This window comes from Polypterus senegalus, chromosome 1 (assembly GCF_016835505.1).
Source record: "Polypterus senegalus isolate Bchr_013 chromosome 1, ASM1683550v1, whole genome shotgun sequence".
Lineage (NCBI taxonomy): Eukaryota > Metazoa > Chordata > Cladistia > Polypteriformes > Polypteridae > Polypterus > Polypterus senegalus.
The window spans coordinates 219111046-219126173 of NC_053154.1; the positions used below are offsets into that span (position 1 = coordinate 219111046).

The following is a 15128-nucleotide window of genomic DNA, read 5'->3' on the forward strand; positions in this document are numbered from 1 at the left end:
CAGCTTTTAAGTGAATAAATTGTATAAAAATTACCATAGGCTGATCGACACATTTGAAAAACAAAAGATGTTGATAGAATGGTGAAAAGGAATTTAAGGTGGCCTGGGATTACAAGTTTTACGATAAACGTCCATCACTTCTACATCAGCGTGTTTTGTTTTGCAAATGTGTAGATCAGCACAAGCAGCAAGCCGCCTGGTATCCCATTCCCTCACTGATGGAGCTGAGTCCATTGCAAAATTCTCAGAGCTCAAGTATCTTTATCTGGGAGTGAAGTGCCTGGAGTTGTATAGTGTAAATAATATATCATTATTTGGAATACATACATTTAATGTGTGTTCCGTGTCTACAGTGGTCTGGGTAAATGTAGGATAACAGGAAATGTTGAACACATACCTAAAACAGAAATTTTTTTATGTTATAATACTAATGACAAAATTTTGACATGAAGTGTATAATGTGTGAAGACTGAAGTCCAAATATCAAATAAACACTTATACAAAAGGTACAAGTATAACAAAAGAAATGCGCTTTTATTCAAGAATATAACTGAAGAAAAAGAAATTGGGTTAGGGTACATCACTGACATGACCATATGGGTGGTGCAGCAGTAAGAACTGCTGACTCATAATCAAGAGTTCGCAGGTCTGATTCTAGGCGGTTCCTACATTTACCGTTTTAAGTAGTGAGCTGCTTTTATTGTTACTATTATAGAATAAAAACATAAATTTGATTTGAGTCTGTAACATCCGGTGTAAATTTATAGTACTTATAAAGGATAACATTTTTTAAAAATTTTATTAAGTTTTATTCTCTCAGTCATGTTCACGCTCTCCCCGATCTGACACTGTGGTTTTTAAATAAAGATGTGCTACAACAGATGTGAACTTAGACGAGGATGAGGGTTCTACATCAGAGAAATAGAACAGAAGCCCTCCCTGCAAGAAACATCCACTCATACATAAGAACAACGCAGCTGCAGCAGGTGTAAAGGGGAAAGATGGCACCAGTTGGATTCAGCAACAGGTTGGCCATCATCCTGCCAGTCAGTCTGCCACACACATGTCCTTCAACAAAACAGCAGGGCTTACAGAGCTTGCAAAGGTATTGTGCAAAGTTCAGTTTGTGATTATGTTTCTTGGTGGTCTTTATATGAAAAACATTTTATGTTACTTATATAAATGCCACATTGAATGTTGTTTACTTATAATTATTTACCTGTCTTCCTACAGCGTAAAGTCACATGTAGAATGCAGTGCTTCCTGTGTTTGATCAACATAGGCTTGCTGACAAAGTACACGTGCAATGCCACTCCTAATTCAGGAAAAGATCAGTTACGAAAAGTGAGAGGGCAGCTTCCACCTGCAGCTATGGACTCTTCAGTACACAAGCGACTCACCATGCTAGTGTTTAGATCTGGATGGTGTATGTGACCAATCAAAGAAGTCTGACTGCATTCTCGGTACCACTGCTCGCGTACTGAAGTGTCAGCATGGCACTGCCAGATCTAAACACGAGCGTGGAGAGTCGCTCGTGGACACTTTCACAATGGAACAAGATGATACAAAGTATGACAATTTAGGATGCACAATGGCTGTTTCTGATGAGCACTCAGACACACTGAGAATAATGTGTACTGCAAACTGTGTATAATTTTTGTGATTATTTTAACATCTCATTTCTACATCAGCAAACATCTTTCTCTTATACATTGTGTTACTAATGTTTACAGTATTTTCTGGCTATGTGCTAAAAACACAGTTTAATACAAATACCAGTTTACCTCTGGGAGAATAAATCTCTATAGGGACTTCCATGTTGCAAAGCGATGCCATAACCTTTGCTGCTTATGCTGTTTCCAATCACTGTCAAGGAGCAGTCATCATCTGTCAGGGCAGTATATTCCACTACAGCCAGATCCCACAAAAATGCATAATTCCCATTTTTAACCTGTGAAACAGAAAAAAATACAAAATAAACCAAATTATATCATTCCTGTCTATTACATTTACATCTCTGTTAATATTGTTGCATCCTCTGCAGCTTTTTTGAGCATGTAGCTTTAAAATATTGCATAGGACTTCAAAGCCAATAGGGTTATAGCACAGAGAAAATCTGGATGGCTCCTTGATTATTCAGTACAGTAACATGAGCTGAGTTCAAAAAAATTAGAAGTATTTTATGATTGATTTAAATGCTAAGGCTCTAAGACATTTCATTAAAAAAATGGAATACCTTTGTGACGTATTAGTCATTTATTTCATTCTTAAGCTGATTATTCCTTTTACAGTGTCATGAAGGAGATTGACCAAATGCCAGAAACACTGGGCAGAGAGATGCTCAGTACAGTGCTAGATACCATTGCAGTGCACACTCATACACACACACACACATGCATGTGTAGTCAGTAAGCCTACTATCACTATCTTTGCAGAGTATGTGGGAGAAAATCAGACTAACCAGAGAAACCTATGAAAAAACATGAAGAATGTACATACTCCAAATAATTCTGGATGTATGAGGTAATATAAATACTGTATGTTTTATTTTATACTAAATTGAAAACTTTATTTTTACAATGTGTCCACATAATGAGGCCACTGCCTCATTTGTAATCTGATTAAAATTTTTGCAGGAATTTACTGTACTGTATTAGTAAAAACTAAGTGGAAACTGACAAAAAACACAGCAGTGAATGAAAGCAAAAAGATGTCAAAAAAAGTTTTTTTTTTCTTTTCTGGTCAAACATAAGAAGCATAAGAAGAATAATGCTGTTTCATGAAATCAATTCACTAACTAAGTAATACAAATACTTTTAAATTGCTCAAATTTTCAAAATAGTTGTGAAATTAAAATACAAAAGCAATATAAATTATTATATTTATATATTGTAAAATCATCACTGCGATGCAGTATTCCTTTTGGCTTATTTGTATTTTTTAACTAAAGTTAGACAGTTTAGATTGACCTTATGTGACTTTGTGCAGAAGTGCCACTGGGACAAGTTTTGACTCCAGTTTGCTAGCCAGCCGCTGGAGGACATCAGTGACCTACTGTTGGATCTCTTGCTCTTTACAAAACAAGTCACTAAAGTATGTATAGTGTGTACTGCATTGAGTTCTTGCTTTATAAAAAAAATATGGGGATATACTTGATTTCCTGTTGGGACTCATACTGGTAACAGAGATCCAGGTGAATGTAAATTTAAACGCTACACATTGATGTCTCAAGAGATATAAGGAGAATTAATAAATTATTAGCTCACCTGTATCTACTGTGTCAGCCTCTTTACAAATTATGGAATGTTTTGAGGGGGGATTTTATATATGGAGGATATATTTAAGTTTATGAGGAAAATTTTTATAAGGCATACAGTGATTACATTCCAGATCAAAACTATTTTTAACTTTTGACTTTATTCGAAACAATTAGCATGTAAGAAATCCAAAATATATAATCTTGAACATAATGCTATTAGCAATAACTTTATTAATTTCTACTAATAATAACCTACGCAAAATAAGATTTCAGAACAAGCAATATGCTTCCTGAACAAAGAACACAATAAATAACATGTGTACTTTTTCCTTGTCATGTTCATAAATTCTAATTGATAACAGAACAGGACATAATTTCCAAAATGGAAGCCATGTATATGATTTGCTGGAAAACATACAGTAGTTTATTATTATACACATAATTAATGCGTAGGTAATACATCAGTAATTATTGTTAGACCCCTATTAATGATATTTAAATCCAAGTGTTCAGGCCAACTTCCAATATACCTGTTCTTTAAAGTTTGTGGGGAAAATTATAATATTTGGCTTATTCCAGTCTAATATTTAGACACTACTTTTCACCTTCATTTCTGCTCCTTCCAAAACATGCTTCCCTCCCACATTTCCTCCCTTTTCTTTCTCTTCTCAGTGTTTGGGGTAGCCGTCAGTCTACCTTGAAGTGAAATAATGGACCTAGTTTTAAATTTGTTCTGTCCAAATTAAGTTGTCTTTGTCTACAGAGTGACCTATTTCAGATTGTAGCTGAACTTGGATAGTTGGAATCTGAACTAAAAATCATTCTATATTTATGAACTGTATATATATATATATATATTCATCCATCCATTATCCAACCCACTATATCCTAACTACAGGGTCACGGTGAAGGTCAACACAGGGCACAAGGCAGGGCACAAACAGGGTGCCAGCCCACCGCAGTATATATATATATATATATATATATATATATATATATATATATATATATATATATATATATATATATATATATATATATATATATATATATACTGTATAATTATTGTATAGTATGCTTTTAAATGGAAGACTGTAATTTAAATGTAACTAAACCTAATTCCAACCAGAAAGATGCTGTTTTGCTGCACACTCTGTACTATCTCCACCAGAGGTGCCTACCCTGCATAAACATATGTAATAATAATAATTCTTTGCACTTATATAGCGCTTTTCTCACTACTCAAAGCGCTCAGCAACTTCAGGGCCTTGCTCAAGGGCCCAACAGAGCAGAGTCACTTTTGGCATTTACGGGATTCGAACCAGCAACCTTCCGATTGCCAGTGCAGATCCCTAGCCTCAGAGCCACCACTCTAGGTGTCCCAAAATTATAGTTTTTTTTCAGAAGCATGAGCGCCTTTTTGAACTCACAGATGTCACCCTCTAATAAAAGTATGTTACAGTCAAAAAGGAGTGACATGGCAGCTGTTTGCTACTGCATTCATAACATTGGAAGATAGATAGATTTGGAATTGGGATCCACAGAAGAATAATGACTAGAAGCAAAGACACTGCCAGATCAATAAAATGGCTCTGCATAAGCACAGATTTTCCTAGAGAAACATGATAGAACAGAGGTAGCACCCTGTATGTAGGATAAACTGTTAACAGACGTGCTGCCACATTTCAAGCAGAGCTCCAGGAAACCCAAAGAAAGACAGAAATGGTGGTCACCACTTCAGTAAGAGTGGTAACAAGGTTTATGCAGAAACCACTACAAGCCTCTTCAGTCCTGCTTTTGGAGAGGCTTTCTATTTCCTTTTTTTCTATTATGAAATAGAAGTTGTCATCATGTGACAGTCTTGAACATATTTCTCTGCTTTTCTTTATTTAATAATTCATTTTTAAACCACAGCAAATCCAATTTAGAATAGCAGGAATTGTTTATATTGAAAAATCTGAAAAAATACTGCAGTACCTAAACATATTTTTGGAATTTTATTATTTCTTCTAAAAGATATTATTGGAGCACTTAAAATTATTACAAGGCACAAAGCTTATAGACAGACCCAGCAATGATTTAATTCCCTAAAGTCCACTATAAAATCTTAGAAATGCCTGGTATTGCAAGTGTTGTTTAATAAGGAGATTGTTCAGGTTGTAGCATGCCTTATTTGCATATTCCGAGTTATTAGGTCATATACAACATTTCTCTGGAGGACCTGCTCAATAAAAATGAAATTCTCACCCATAAATCGTGCCATGCTGCCTTTATTATTTTTCATCTTGACTTATTATTACTGTAGGTCATTCTGCAGTTTAAACTATGGATTTGTAAGAGTTTACATTTTCTTTGTGATAAGTATTCGCAGAACATCAAATAAAAACATAAACAGTACTTTTGATTTTAATTTGTTAGGAAAGAGGATGCACAGGATATCTAGTTAAACTATAAAATATAAAATTCTTTAATGAGGTATTTAGACAGCTTGTTGATCAGTCTTTCATTTTTTCCATTCATATTAAATATTATTATAAATGAGTAAGCATTTTTTTTATGATAGCAATACCATGGGTACTTAATCAACTGTTTGATATTGTACAATCATTTAGGGAATGGCTACATCTGAGCATTGATCAATGTTTCCTGTTTTTGTCAGTGCAGAAATAACTTTAAAACATTTTTTTTCATTTGCAGAATGCTCAAATTGTTGAAAGCTTATATTCCATAAACTCATTTTCCATTCATGCAATCAGGTTTATAAGCATTTTCCCAGTTTTAGGTCCTGTATTGCTTGTCTGGTTATTTTACATTTCATTCTAATAACGTCACAAACGGCAATTTCACATGAACTTAGATGCCATTTTCCCTCACTGTAAAAGCAGAGATTCTGAATTGTAATATAATTGTCATGATTCCTGCCACAAAAAAGCACATAAATGGAAGCACACCAGAAAAAATATCAGGCTAAAAAAAAAAGTTGTAAATTTACAAAGTGTCCAGAGTTATGATGAGAGGGAAACGATTATGATGAGAGGGAAACGATTAAACTTCTGTTTCTAAGAGACAACAAAAGAAGGGTTTCTTTATATTTAAAAGAATTTATTTAAAGAAAAAGGAATAACAGAAAAACAGGGAAGAACAAATGATGAAACAGGTTTGCTCTAAAGGGCAAAAACCTTAAGCAAACAAACCCAAATCAGAATCTAACAAACAGTACCTTATAGCAAATGCAAAGGATGAACGCTAGAAAATTTAAGTATGAAGCAAAGATAAATAAACAGGTACTGAGATCACAAATACTGTACAAAACTCCAGTGTAATTGGAGCTTCCTTTCCAATATGTACTTGCTGTAACAGTACCCCAGCTGCAATATTTAGTGGCCCAACCAAGTTTGGTTCTACATAAAGGAGGCAGGGCAGATAACAGACAAAACTATATATATTAAAAGTATGATACATGAATTCAAAATCTACTATACAATAAAACACTGAGGTCTGTGTGTCCAGTCCCTCAGAGCAATCTGATTGGTCAGTTTGCTTTGATTTGATTGGTCAGCTTGACTTTGTTGTTATACTTTCTCAGCCTGTACCTCTGCTCCTTCTTGTGCATCTTACTCTCACGTTTCCTCTTTCATCACATCACCAGACGGGCGGTGAGAAAGGTGCCTCGAAAATGACAATCACTCAGATAATGAGTCTGAGCATTACAGGAACACACTCGAGAAAGGGAGTGCCAGATAAGAGTGGTTCAGACACACATGAATGAAGTGGAAAGATGCCTAAAGTACACATAGGACTAGATATAGCAAATACTTTTTGTTATTCCTTTACCTGTCTATGACAGGTACTGTGGCCTGTAATCAATAAGACACAACACTAAAGAAAATGATAATATTGCACAAAACAAAAAACACAATATACAAAAGGTTATTTAAAAGACAACTAAAATATAAAAAAACACAAAATAAATGTTAGCCTGGACAATATCCCAGGCAGAAACATAACCATCATGAAATGTGTTTAAAAATATTCTGTGTTTTGACAAATCCTTGTTGCTTGTTATCAAGTTTTTACTCCTTTTGGCTTATTTTTACACATTGTTTTAACATTCAGCACTTTTTTGGGTTTCCTTTGCGAGGGGTATCCATTATGGGTCAGTTCATATAGGTTGATAAAAAAACTCTTTTAAGCTCAAAATATGGACTGATGTGCAAGTTACCAGCAGAGTCTGCAAGGGCTTTCAACCATGTGTTGCTATAAGCAAATCTCTGTATCACAGCTTCAATTTTGGCAAGTCAAAGACCCATATTTTTGACCCATATTATCATATGTTTTGAATGCATTCAGTCTTGACACAGTATCAGAGTAGAGTAACATTTCCTCTCAGAACTCACAGGGAGAATATATACATTTCCTGCCTTTCACTACGGGTGGCGTTCTTTACTTGCACCAAAAGCAGCTGTCAATGTCACCAGTACCACAGGCAAACTCTGATGTTATCCAACTTCTTTTTTTTAACTTTCTCAGGCATCAATGCTATAATGTCATTAGAACTCCTTTCCAAAATATTTTAGCTTCAGCTTCTCCATAGATGTCTTACTTAGATTTTTTTTTCAATCTTTCTGTCTTCTGCAGCACATTATTTTCTTTAATGCTTCTTTACTTGATGGCTCAGCTTTCACAGCCACATGTTACTGGAATAACTATAGCTTTAACTATTCCATACTGTATTTTATTGTCAGCATAACATCTGTGAATTTCATGATTCCTGCAGGTTTGTAATGCTCTTTTTTCTTCAAGGAAAAATCTTAAGATGTGTGGAAGTTTAAAGCCAAGAAAGCCAGATGATAAAACAATCTCTGCTTTTTCATTATGTTCACTAGGTTAATGAATGCAGCAGACCATATTGTTTTATAATTAGCAGAAGTTAGATCAACATTAGCACTTTCCACTTTTATTCTTATCCTTTGTATTTAAATGTTCTCTTTCAGCTTTTATAGTGATGCTTTTAGTATATCTATGAATATTGATAATGTTTTCTTCAGTTTAATTCTCCTGTCTTCACAGATCCAGTAAGTACATGGTCAGCACAATCAAACACTTTACAGGATGGGCAGCAGTAGCACTACTGCATCATAGTAAAGAGATCATGGGTTCACATCACAGGTCCTCCCTGTGTGGTAGCACTTTGAGTAGTGAGAAAAGTTCTATATAAATGTAATGAATTATTATTATTATAACCTATTAATGTGAATCGGTGAGATTTACTGCCTCCATTTTCCATAAAAAAGTGGGGTATTTCATAATTGTAAATATGATTGCAGTTTCACTTGAAATAAACTTTTATTTTGCTGTCATGAGAGATTGGAGGTTGGAAGGACCTGGTGAGAATGAAATCTTGTTCACAGTATCTATAAATCAGATAAGGAACATTCAATGTGTTCTTTCTATACACAATATGTCAATGAAACATTGCCTGTTTTTCTGCTTCATCTGCTTTTCTTCTTCATTTTTGTTAAGCTATTAAAAGCCAATCTTGTTTTAGCAGACTTTTGCTGCCTATTTTTTAACTAAATACTAGAAAAGCATTATTTCTTGTAGGATCTCCAGCATAACACAAAATACCGGACATTTTCTCCTTTGGTATTTAATTTTACCATCTACTGCCATCATCCTCAATGACATGGCAACTACATTGATCATTTTTAATTCTCTTGTCTACAAAAAATGGGATTTCAGTCATTCTCATTCATTGAAGTACTTTGACATGCCTTCACTGCCTTTTCATTGCTCTTCCTCCAATAATAATAGGTGCAACATGTTGTGATACAGACCAAAAAAAATCATTCAGCATATTCTGTCCATTGCAAGCCTACACTGGCTTTTTTCCTCCATTTTTAAATAATTTTTTAGTTTTCAATTTGACCTAAAACAAATATCTGTCTGTGCGATGTATGCAATATAAGACCATGTCAGGCCGCATGTCATCTGCCTTTGCGCAACCCCAAAGACTTGATCCTTGACATGAAGTGAATTCACATTACACTTAACATCACTTTTCAAACTGTTTTGAACTAAGCATTCAAGTTAAAACAGAATATCCCATTTTCTCTTTTGTATTTTATAGTAAACTGCAAAAATTCTCAATAGCCAGTAATACATCACTGGAATTTGTGCTTTAAATGGGTCTGCACACATATATGCTTTATTGTTGCTATTTTAAATGTTTTCACATAAAAGTTCTATCTTCAAACTCACTTATTATTAGAATAAGCATTTCCATTAATGCCTGATATTAAATTAAATGAAGAAATATCATTTTAAACTTCAACATTTCAAATGAAAAAATTCTAACTGACAGAAATTGCTGGAAAATCTGATTGATAAACCAAATGTGAATTAAAAGATTACCTTTTTTAAGTTAGCGTACTCCAGAAAATGTCAGTTGCAGATATAAGCAGGTCATAACTGCAACTTCTTCAGGACACATTAAGTAATATTTGAATATAATAATAAAACGAGCAGCTACCTCCCCTGCTGTAGTCCATTTTAAAGCTTTAACATCTGATTTGCTTTCTAACCTTTGGATCTTTCTGAAAAGCAAGTCACTTCAATACATCTGTGGAGCCAACAACCCAGAAACAGACCCATGATACTGTTTCCACTAATGATAATATACAACTTGTCTGTATGGTTGCTTTAGTGTGTGAGGATAAGCCGGTGTTAACTTCAATTAATAACAAATGCCTGTGTGTCAATAAGCATATTTAGCAAAGGAAAAGTAGTGGGGAATAAAACAACACACACAGAAAAAACCACACAACATTTGTCCATGAATATGGCTTAATACAATTGTTCATACACAACTCAGTCTAGCATAATTTCTTTTTCAGTACATTTGGCTGATATTCTTCTTGCCAACTAAAAATCCTGACTTTCTTCTGGGCAGAATCTTGTGTGCAGTCACTCATTGGAAATGACTGTGAATGGTTAGAGAGTAACTGAAATCTTTAACCTGCCAAAAGTGACGAGAGCTGATTGCTACAGCAATTACTATACCTCTACATTTTAAAAGGTTGATGGCACAATCATAAATCTCTGCATTCTTACTATCGAAAGACCATGTTCAAATGCCCTGTTTACCCCAAAGGACTTGTTATCTGGTGATGCAGCATTTTTCAAAATAGCCATTGTTGGAGTTAGATTGTTAGTATTTAAAAATTTAATATAGATGAGACTAACCTTTGTGTCTGTCAAGTCTGACACAGACAGCCTCATACTATAATTCCTCTTTTGTTACAATCCTTTTTTGCATTATCTCTAGAGAAAGAAATGAGGGAAATATAATTTTATACTACCTTTCTGACTCCTTCTGAAGGGTTGGCCACTGAGTTGTCTGCTCCATTGTTCTTGCTTACTGTCCTCCATAGTTCTGAGAAGGTGCTGTCCTGTTCCAGTGGGTTAGTACCCTTTGCTCTGAAGTAATCATAGACAGCAGAGTCCCTCACGGTGCCATAAGACAAATCCATTTGTTTGGCCAAATCCTGAAATGTTCTAGAAAAGGAAAGAAGCAAAGCTTATTTTATAAATGCTGTATTTTAAAATACAAATAATCAATAGTTTATAAACATTAAGCCAGTGGAACATTACACAACTTCTAGACACAAAGGAAGACAAACTTGATGACAGAAGTTGCTGATCTCATTGCCTGAGGAGGTCAGATAACACAGATAGAATTTTTTGGGCATGATAAATTACATGACTCCAGCACAGTTTTACATTTATTTTATTTTACTTTTCTGACAGCCAATAACATGCTGCTAGACAGAGTAGGTACTATACAAGTTTTTTACAGGTATGGCAAGTTCAACTGTAATCTCAAACCTTTTATTTCTTTTTCCTATTCTGTTATGGTATGTAAAACATAAGACATCAAAACAGATGAGTATATTTTATGTTTGTGAATTCCAAAACACCCATGTTCATTATTCTTCATAGCTGTATTATATGTATTGTACTTCTGCCTGAGTAATCATTGCTTCTCAGCTTGCACACAATTAGAGTTTAAGACATAATTAAATCTGTACCATTGGGTATGTCAGAATATGCAACTGATGGTCCTGGGAGTGTGCGGCGACTGCCTCTCACTAGCTAAGATTATGTAAATGAAGTCTGTGAGTGAAAATCAGTGGAAAAGTCATGTGATGTGAAAGAGCCTTAAATTATTTTCAAGTCTTATCATTCTCTATTCTTACAATTCTATGGGCAAATAATTAATAAAACCTTTATACATACTGTACAGTTAACCACACATCCAGGTTGACTAAATTACAAACAATAATACAGGGTGGTCCGGATCTAATTATGCAGATCCAGATCGTCTGGATGATTTTGATTTATGCGGGAACGATTCCAGTTCGGCGTGAAGACGATTCTTCATGTCGTCTGTTCACACACTTCTCGATGGTCCGGGATTTTTTGGGTGATTTTCTATGTAATAAACTTAATAAGTTATAGCGTAATGAAAATTGCATAATTAGATCTGGACCACCCTATAGTATTAAACAATATATTTTCAAACGTCGTAGAAAGATTTTCTTAAATGCACAAACAATATAGAATTTTTTTTTACTTGAAGGTAATTGTAAACATTTGTATAATTTATTTATTTATCTTTGCCACATAATTTCTGTTTGATATAAGGTTTAAAATATACTTTTGTTAGAGATGACAATTTTAAGAACTCTATTAATTTAGCAAGTTTGGCAAAGCTCTTTTTTGTCTTTTGCTGTAAAGGAATTCAGAATTATAAAATCATTTTTAAATCCCGAAAGAATCTGTAAGGTATTTATATAAAATGTAAAACATGTTGCAGCACAAACATCAGTGGAAGTTAACTTTACACATTTAATCTTAATTTTAATCTTAATCAGTGACTTAAATACAAAATTGTAAGTGTATAATAGTATAATAACAAATGATTTATCACAATGAGACATGAATTTATTTAACATGAAAAGATAATTTATAATTAATATACTGGTTTAAATACTGGATGCCATTTTACATTTTCACTCAGTCATCATTTCATTTATTTATTGTTGTGCATGCTAAACACAATGCAGAAGTCTTTTACATGTACAGTAAACTTAGTGGATTACACATTAATGGAATTAGTAATCCTGTAGGTAGATGGGAGCATGTGAAATGCCAATATATATATAAGCCAATGTCTTTTATTACTCTACTAGGGAGTATCAGTATTGGTTTAGATATAATGTAATAGCTCATGCCACTTTAATGCGGACTAAACCCAGAAATAAATAACAAAACAGGACCAAAATTATTTGAAGTCTGAGTCTTATTACTCAGAAGAAAAACACAAAATATTAAGGAAATAATAAGTAATGTACATGTTATTCATCCATCAAACTGTCAAGTTTGGCATGTGGAAGGAAAATTACATGTGACACAAGGAGGATATGCAAACTACAGACAAATCAAGACTACACCAAAAGTTATCCCTGATTTCAGTATATGCTATTATGTGTATAGGTTCGTTGGTGGCATAGAGGCTTATCCAGTTTTCCTCCCACAACCACAAAGATGTACTGGTTAGGTTAAGTGTCAATTGTAAATTGACACCTATTTGAATATGTTGGTGGGTATGCATTTGACTGAGCTTTGCAACCTGTTCAGAACTGTTTTCTGCCTTTTGTCCTGTGCTGCCAGGATAGGCTTCATGCCCCAGTGACCCAGATGGATTTGTGATACATTATAAAGTTTAATGTGATATCAGACTATTTCAACCATCCAGTTATTGAATTCACTTAACCTCCATAGCGTTAACCCAGAGTGTGACTATGTAATTACAATTAAGCCCAAATCAGACTCAGGGTGACGCGTAATGATCTGCTTTACAACGTAAAGCACAAATTACTCTCTGAACAGTATATTGCTGCCATCTAGAGGATGAAATAACATTTATACATTTTACCACTCTAAAGTAACTAATCAATATTCATGAGTGGACTAGGGACCTCCAACCAAAACACAATGGCATGTAAATAAAGAGATGTAAAGTCAATTTTAGAACAAACTGAAACTGAACCTTTACTTGAATCAAGCAATAATGATGACAATGTGAACTGGTTATTAGATGTTGACATGGATAGTGAAACTGATGCATATGGCATTGTACATGATAAGCCTAGTGAATTCAGTCACTTGAACGCTCACCGTGGTGCATAGCAAAATGGCAAAATGATTGTGATCAAGTAAGAGGAAAAGAACGAACCTAGCCACCTAAGCTCTCTTCACAACGCAACACCTGTCGTTCATGTCAGGGAATATGTTGAAGTCACTAAGCCTTGTGCTGTGGTAGCTTACAATAACACAAGAAGTGCATCAATTGTGTATAAACATAATTCTAAGGAGGCTATATCATGTTTAGGGTTGAAAGGAGTCAGAGCGAGTTGCCAGTGCATTACAAATTTCTGCACGTACTGGCCTAAGTGAAACCTGCAAATTAACCTAAAATTCCTGTTCTTGAGATATGAAAATGAAACTGGAAAACTAAAATGAAATATAACATTTTCAAACTTGCTTAAGCCAATAATCGCATGGTTATGGGTAGCTGGAGCCTACTGTGACAATATGAGCTACAAAAAAGTCCTGGACTGGTGGCCAGTGCCTTGCAGATCCAACTCATAGAGATATGCCAATTTAGAATCATTAATCAACCTAATCTGCATGTTCTTGTAGATGTGGGAGGAAAATTAGAAACCAACCCATACAGAAAAAGAAGATCTGGACAATAACCAGAGTCAGAATTCAAACCCAGGGACACAGAGAGTAGTGCTGTCTGCTACTTAGTCTGAGCCACCAATATTATATTAATTTAATCCTGCAATAAAAATGCAAAAAATATATTGACCTAATTTAAAAATGTTATTCTGAATGCTAAACAATTAGCTTGAAAGGGATTACACAAAATTAAGTACACTTCTGTAGATTTGTTTATTGTACAAAATGTTTGTTACTGTTTTGTTAAAAAAAATGCTATTTACAGGTGCATTTTGTGAATAGTGTATGAAATATGCATAATGAAATACTTTTAATAAAATTGCAATGTAATATTATTTCTTGAGACATTACTGCTAAGCTGCAAATCATTGTATATGTCTCTGCCCTATTGTATGATTGTGGCCATCTGTCATTTTTAGAATATCACTGAAATCAATTAATCATCAACTTTAGATTGCTAAATCTGCTTCTGTACTGATACGGGTCACTAAGCATAGATGAACTCCTGCACGGCAAGATCTTAATAGCATGGAGTACGCTTGTCGAATCATTGCTTTGATTTATCTATTTGGTCTTATTTCAAGCATGTGAAGACTTAAACTAGGACATAATTGCAAATTATAAATACATTTCCACGTAAAGATGGATATCAAAACACAAAGGCAAGGTAATAGTTGACAGGTTTGATAAACAACGTCCATTTCACACCTGCTGGCATACATAAAAATCAAGATACAGAAACAAAATAATAATGACACCCACCAAATACTTTATGACACAAAAAAAAAAACAAAACTGAGCAATGTTTTGTATATGTGCTATTGGTGTCATGATACAATGCACTATGCAAGTCAGGTAGTAAACATTACAAAAAAATAACAAAAAGCTGCTTTAAAACTACTACACTCTGTCTAACACTAGTTAAAGTGTGTCCCTTAGTTCTTTCTCTTCCTGCTTTACTTCTACAAAATTTCTTTTTTAAATACAATATCACATGCTGCCTTTAGACCCGAATATTCTCTGTTTTAGATGGCTTCATCACTTGTACTGTATATCTATG

The 15128-nt window shown here is 34.2% G+C and overlaps 1 protein-coding gene across 3 annotated transcripts in view; it reads right to left on the minus strand.

The window, feature by feature from the left end:
• Window positions 1-15128, minus strand: part of LOC120539274 (glutamate receptor ionotropic, delta-1-like) — a 1446518-nt gene that overhangs the window by 24268 nt on the left and 1407122 nt on the right. For all 3 annotated transcript variants that reach the window (XM_039769204.1, XM_039769195.1, XM_039769212.1), the window contains 2 exons: window positions 10621-10816; window positions 1785-1951 (listed from right to left, as the gene is read on the minus strand). In XM_039769204.1, the coding sequence (XP_039625138.1) occupies window positions 1785-1951; window positions 10621-10816 (363 nt within the window). The remainder of the gene's footprint in view (window positions 1-1784; window positions 1952-10620; window positions 10817-15128) is intronic.